The sequence below is a fragment of the Engraulis encrasicolus genome, chromosome 7 (assembly GCF_034702125.1).
Source record: "Engraulis encrasicolus isolate BLACKSEA-1 chromosome 7, IST_EnEncr_1.0, whole genome shotgun sequence".
Lineage (NCBI taxonomy): Eukaryota > Metazoa > Chordata > Actinopteri > Clupeiformes > Engraulidae > Engraulis > Engraulis encrasicolus.
This window is the reverse complement of record NC_085863.1, coordinates 16574543-16581993: the sequence shown is the minus strand read 5'-3', so window position 1 is coordinate 16581993 and position 7451 is coordinate 16574543. Positions and strand designations below refer to the sequence as shown.

General features: G+C 45.9%; 1 protein-coding gene across 4 annotated transcripts in view; it reads left to right on the top strand.

The window, feature by feature from the left end:
• Positions 1–3918, top strand: part of usp25 (ubiquitin specific peptidase 25) — an 82558-nt gene extending 78640 nt beyond the window's left edge. For all 4 annotated transcript variants that reach the window (XM_063202969.1, XM_063202968.1, XM_063202971.1 and 1 more), the window contains one exon: positions 2587–3918. In XM_063202969.1, coding sequence (XP_063059039.1) covers positions 2587–2759 — 173 coding nt within the window. In that variant the 3' untranslated portion in view covers positions 2760–3918. The remainder of the gene's footprint in view (positions 1–2586) is intronic.
• Positions 3919–7451: the final 3533 nt, after the last annotated feature.

Below are 7451 nucleotides of genomic sequence, written 5' to 3'. Positions count from 1 at the left end.
AGATATTCTATAGAGATATGCCAACATAATAGGTTTCTATGGGCACCTAACGCGACCAGGTTCTGGTCTGCCTAAAGGGGCGTGTCATAATGCTCCTACAACAGTCCTTAGGTCTGCCTAGGTCTGCCTAAGGGGGGCCATAATAGAACCAGGAAACAATGGGCCAATGGTACCTCTCTCTCTCTACTCTCTCTGATGCAAGCATTCCAACATTCCCATTGGCTGTGGCGGCTGTAGCCGAACCGCGTCATAGCTCATTTGCATAATATTATCAGGAGTTCGCCTCTAGTCGCCCGAATCACTTTTGTCGCGCGACTCAATACAGTACAAAGTCAATTGCTTCCCTCGCTCGCCTCACTCATGTCACGGCCGGTGTATTCGTGCGGTTACATACACTCACCACATCCGCAACCGCTGGTGCTCCCACCTTGACCAGGAGATGGAGCGTACGTATGGAGATACAGACACCTCATACATATATACAAACATACAAACATAGTCACTCACATACATGACCATACACACCTAAACGTACATACAGCTAGAAAACACACCACATCCGCAACTGCTGGGTCTCCTACCTGGGCCATGAGATGGAGCGTACGTATAGATATGCAGATATACAGACACATTCTTATGCACACATACGTACATACAAACATTAGACAGACAGAGAGAGAGAGACACACACACTGAGAGAATACTCACCACATCCGCAACCGCTGGTGCTCCTGCCTGGGACAGGAGATGGAGCGTACGTATACATACAGATATGCAGACACATAGACACAATACTGTGCATATAAACATTACTGTGCATATAAACATTACTTACATGCATGACCATACACACACCACATCTGCAATCACTGGTGTTCCTATCTGGGACAGTCAGGAGATGGATTGTATGTATACATACACACACACACACACATACTCGCATACATGACCATACACACATACACAAACAGAAAGAATACTCACCACATCCGCAACCGCTGGTGCTCCTACCTGGGCCAGGAGATGGAGCGTACGTATACATATACAGACACAGACACACATATACATACGTATACGCATGGACACAGCTTTCAAGCTCATGAGATTTGTGACACACACACACACACACACACACACACACATCCACGACTATACACTCACACACATACCATTGGCAAGGCAAGGCATACACATGTTGGATACAAGGAAGGTTGTCCTCATACCTTGGGCAGGACATGGAGTATACTGTGCATATTCAGTACATGCAAGACTGCACATGCATGACGGTGTTTCCCACAGACCAAGTAGCATTTCGTGGTGCTACGACGTCAATCCACATATGCGACTGCTGGTGCTAGTACCTTACACAGGAAATGGAGTGTCCTCCCTCTCTCTCTCTCTCTCTCTCTCTCTCTCTCTCTCTCTCTCTCTCTCTCTCTCTCTCTCTCTCTCTCTCTCTCTCTCTCTCTCTCTCAATCTCATGTTCATACAAGCTCCCATACATATGCATACGTACGTGGAAAGACAGATCAGGCTGGCAGTCCGATGAACACAGAGAAAGACATACACACTGACATCATTGTCATAGATGTATCAAAAACCATCCCAAAACATAAACATGGATACAATCTCTCTCTCTATTGCTCTCAATGTCAGACCTCTCTGCTCTCTCTCTGCTGTCTCTCTCTCTCTCTCTCTCTCTCTCTCTCTCTCTCTCTCTCTCTCTCTCTCTCTCTGCTGTCTCTCTCCCTCCCCCCACCCCTCTGGCACCCTAACACAGTTTTTATTTCCCCCCCCCCATCTCTCATCTGTCGCAGGTGTTATTTTCTTTTCATTATTCTGTCGATCATAGTGTCTCTTATGCCTGTCATGTACATGCATGCTTGTGTTAAGTTATTTTGTGTGGGTGGGTGTGTGTGTGTGGGTGTGTGTGTGTTTAGTCCGGTTCACTTGGGTTTCTCTCTCACACACCCTTGTAATCGCTACTCCACATCCGTATGTTGCCTCCATCTTCTATCTTTTCTCACGATCTTAGTGTCAATATTTCTCTGTCTCTCTCTGACTCTCTCTCTCTCGCTTTCTCTCTGACTCTCTCTCTCTCTGACTCTCTCTCTCTCGCTTTCTCTCTCTCACACACATAAACACATTTACACACACACACACACACACACACACTTTCTCTTTCTCTCTCTCTCTCTCTCTCTCTTTCTCTCTCTCTCTCACTCACTCACTCACTCACTCACTCACTCACTCACTCACTCACTCACTCACTCACTCACTCACTCACTCACTCACTCACTCACTCACTCACACACACACACACACACACACACACACACACACACACACACACACACACACACACACACACTCTTACTGACCTGACCTCTGTGCCTGTATCTTCTGTGTGCCCCCTCTACAGCCCACCTGCAGGAGAAGTTGACTGACTTCCTCCCCAAGCTTCTGGACTCTCTCTCTCTCTCTCTCTCTCTCTCTCTCTCTCTCTCTCTCTTTCTCTTTCTCTCTGTCTCTCTGTCTCTCTCTCTATCTTACCTGACCTCTATGTCCTGTTCTGTGTATCTACAGCCCACCTGCAGGAGAAGTTGACGGACTTCCTCCCCAAGCTGCTGGACTGCTCCACGGAGATCAAGGGCTTCCTGGCGGCCCCCAAGCTGGGCGCCTACTCCACGCTGGAGCTCTGCCAGCGCTTCACGCGCATCATGGCCGCCCTCGGACGCATCCCCGCCGACGGCAGATGAACTCAGAATAAACCACGACACACAACACGACACATGACACCTGACACACACACCTGGACACTGCACACTCGGACATGTAGACACACACAGCACACACACACACACACACTCACACACACACAGACAAACACACTGCTGACGGCAGATGAACTCATAAACGACGACACATGACACACACCTGTACACTGCACACTAAGACATGTACACACACACACACACACACACACACACACACACATACATACATATATACACAGGCACACACTGCAGACGGCAGATAAACTCATAGACGACACACACCTGCACACTCTGACATGGACACACACACACACACACACACACACACACACACACACACGGTCAAACATGCACGCAAACGCATGTGCACACATACTTAGCACTCACACATGTTACATGCACTCACACATACTACATGCAAACACTCACTTACACAGACACGCACACACACACACATGCTAACACTTACATACACACACACACACACACTTACATAAACACACACACGTACACACATACTCAGATTCTGGCCTTCGCTTCCGCCGCGCTCTGTGGCCTCCCTGCAGTTGAACCCAAGCATTATGCACACACACACACACACACACACACACACACACACACACACACACACACACACACACACGGGCCCAGGCCTTCCTTAAACCAGGGGTTTCTCTAGCTGTTACTCCTTTGATTTTTCTTTTGCTGCTATAGTTTTAATCATCTTCATTATTATTACTATTATTATTATTATTATTATTATTATTATTATTATTATTATTATTATGTGTGACAGCAATGCCACAGAGAGCAAGTGGTAACGATGTTTAAGAGATTATAAAGAGGTGCATGGCTGCGCCAGCTTTGTTAGACAGCTTTCGGTGTGTGTGTGTGCGTGTGTGTGTGTGTGTGTGTGCGCGTGCGCGTGCGTGCGCAGCTGCGTGTGTGACGAGAAAGTTAAGGTGTTGAGGTGTTAAGTCGTGCAGGTTAGTATTTACATGCTTGTGGCATGCATGTAAGAAAGAGTAAGCACATTTAAACGTGTAATGTATGTGTGTGTGTATTACAGAGAGAGAGAGAGAGAGAGAGAGAGAGAGAGAGAGAGAGAGAGAGAGAGAGAGAGAGAGAGAGAGAGAGAGAGAGAGAGAGAGAGAGAGAGAGAGAGAGAGAGAGAGAGAGAGTGTGTGTGTGTGTGTGCGTGTGTGTGAGCGAGAGAGAGAGAGTACAGACAGAGCAAGGTGTGTGCTTGTGTGTGCTTGTGTGTGCTTGTGTGTGTGTGTGTGTGTGTGTGTGTGAGTTGTAATTAACCCTCTTCATTTTCAGCCCTTGTCTCATTGTCCCCATTTCCCTGGAGAAAGGGCACGATAACCTGCTGCTCGGTCACCTTTTCCTGCAGTATTATTATTACAGCGTTTTGTTTTGTTTTGTTTTGTTTTTGTTTTCTAAAGGCTGTGTTGATAAACAGGAAACATTAATATTGCCCAGAGGCTTTAATTATGTTGTTGAGTTTGGTCTCTGGACTTGAGGACTGCAACAGAAAAAAAAACCACGTATAACAAAAGAAAAGAAGAAAAAAAAAAACAAGAGATTTTTTAGACACTCTGTGGCTTGTTAATAAACTGAGAGAATGAAGATTTATTTATGGTCCTTTTTTAGGCCAAAACACATGTGTTCTGTATCACATGTCTATTTTGATTAAATAAATATTCATTGCAGCAACATTGACTTGAATTGTGACTTGCCTTTTTCAGCCGTGGTCCATCTTCCTGTGTTGTTCATCACTGTTGTGTAGCCTAGTCCTAGTTGCTGCGGTCGTGGACATCATTAGGGCCCTACAGGCTGCTTAAATGCTTGCAGCATATTCCCATAGGAATGTACAGTAATAAGTTCATATTTTAGATTTATGCTAAGCATATTAAAAGCATTTTCTTAAAAAAGAAAAACCCGGCTAATACTGGCCTATTGGATACCGAGAAGAAAATCATTCTATTGCTGTAGGCAGTTCTTATACATGAAACTCTACCCATTTGTGCATTTTAAATGCCCAGGCCAGGTTAATAAAATGTTGCATTTTTATTCAGTCTGCGTTTCATTACAAAAAAATCTATTTTGGGGGTTCAGTCGTGTCCTAAATCACATGCTATGGAGGAGAAATCTAGAGCCAATTGAGCAGGGAAAGTCATCAGTCTCCAGACAAGCAGACGTTAAAGCGCGCGCCCACCACTGGTCTGAGACCGCACCACTTCAATTTATCACCTCAATTTAATGCGCCTGGCTCAGTGCTGTGATTGCAGTCGCCTGGAAAGGTCAGACAGAATATCTGTTAAACATGCCTTCCCCCCTTTTGTTGACTGTCACACTTCGACGATAACAGCCAGTCGTTTCCATGGCGATATTTCATTGTCTGACTGTCTAGACGGCCCGTGACACCCGACACCGCGTCCCTCCTTGCTGAGGTGGATTACATTTGTCTAAAATCAATGTCTGAACTCTCGCCGTTTGATTTGTTGACCGTTATCGTAGGGACCCAAACAGCTGCGCCCAGTGCGGACACCGGCGACCTTGTTTGCCCTCGGAGTAACAAGCGGAGAGGTGAGCAAGTTCTAGTTGTGTGTTTGAGCCTCCTCGTTCAATGCCATCACGTGCACCGCACTTGTGAATATTTAATGCAGAAGTTATTGGGACCACCAGGGACATAATTGCCTCTCTTTTTTCTTTGTTATGCTATGTCATTTTCTCCTATTTGAGTCCACATAAACACTGCGGTAGACGGCTAGTCACATTTTTATGCTTGCATTAAGCAGACTGACTCCTGCAGGCTATGCTGGCTCGGAACGTGTCAGTAATGTGCAGCAAACTACTGCATAATCACACGTTTGATTAAACCAAGTGTGGGTTTCTCTCTCTAAAAAAAGAAAGAAAGAAATATGTGCGTCCTCGTCAATTTCTTAAAACTCGTGCAGATTGTGCATGAGGGAAAACGCGCAAAGCACGTGCATGACCGATATGACATGACATTCCAAGTGCCTGCTGCTGATTGTACACTAAATTTCATTAATCTCTCGCGTTAATTGCCGGCCTGCAGGGCCCGTATTCGTGCTGAATCTGGCCCGGGTCATGCAGGGACGCACTTCAACCGACGTCCCGGTTTTGCTTCTTTTGCGCTTGGACGTTATCTTGACGCACGGGCTTTTATGGTACACTGTAGTGAAAGCCAAGGTGGTCTGCAACACAGACCCGTTCATTAGGATCGTGTTCTCTTAGCCGAAGAAAGGGAAAGTAGCTCTTACTTGGCTCAAATTGTCCAGACACCCATACAGCATGAAATGGCCGAGATTTTTTTTTCTCCCCTTTTCATTAAACCCGTGGATAGACGGGCTAAGCCGACTGTGGGGAGTACAAAAGGGGAAAGTCGTTAAATATCCGCAGTTCCAGGGATATGCCCAGGGCAATGCACTGAGAACCCACTGGAGAGGCGAATGTTGGAGGGGAACTATTCACAAGCATTCAATGAAGACATTTTTCGTTCGACAATGTCCCCTTTCCTGAACTGAATATCAAACAGCCGTCTCTTTAGTTCTCAGAAGCTTGAGAAAAGAACCCCCTCCCTGTTGGGGGAAAAAAGAGAGGGGAAAGAAAGAGGAAAATCAGTTCAAATTGCTGTCAGTTCACTTAACGCCTAATGATGTTTTCTGAGAGCTGCTCGATGTGGCCTGGCTCTGCTTTATGGTCGGATGAAAAAAAAAAGTTGGGGAGTGTGGGGAGAAAAATGCGCTCTGGGCGCGGTGCCAGGCCCCGGTGTGTTTCAAGACAGCCAGCCGCGGTGGCGCACTAGGATGTGAGGGGAGGGGATGAGTGGGGTGGGGTGTGGCGGTTGGGTGGTTTTGGGAGAGATGAAGTGCCCCTCAAGGTGCCACTTCCATGGAGACGCAGCTGGCCTGAACAAGATTCCCATCAGACCTCAAGCTGGTGTCTGTCTCCGACGCTGCCTCCCAGTCGGCACGGCAACCGATTCTCCAGCAGCCAATCACACACACTCTTTACTCTGCTGCCGCGACCAATCAACGGCTTTCCACACAACAAGTTGCTCTGGGATGGTTTCGGCTCTGAGGTGGCCCAAATATGGCGAGATTCCAGTTATCACTGACCCGTCCGGGCATGCGCACCATGCCCCAACCAGTGTATTGCAACAGATTGCTTTTTTCTCACCTGCGGTCATAGAGATTTATGATGGAGTTAAAAATAAATAAACTATGTATGTATGTAAACCAAGCAGAGATATCGGTTTTCACCTGTAATTGTTTTCTAAATCTACATCTGAAATAAGATGGACAGTGTTAGACACCATTTAGTGAAAGGCAATGGAATCTAATGTCAAATCCTGAATCTTAATTTGTTTTATTTAGGTATTGCATGATTTTAATCTCATTTCCAGTTTGGCATTAGATAAATACTTCAAGTGATGTTGTAGTCTAACCATTCTTCATTCTTTGTTTACACAAAAGGCACTTTTTTTCTCTACCTCTTTTAGATGCAGGGTGGTGCTGCATTTTGCACTTAAGGTTATTTTTTAAATGTCTTTTCTAATCAGTCACCTAATTGTCTTGCATATGAAGAAAGTGACTATAAAAGCTGTCTTGACTTGACTTACTGCATATAGTACATTGAGTTTAA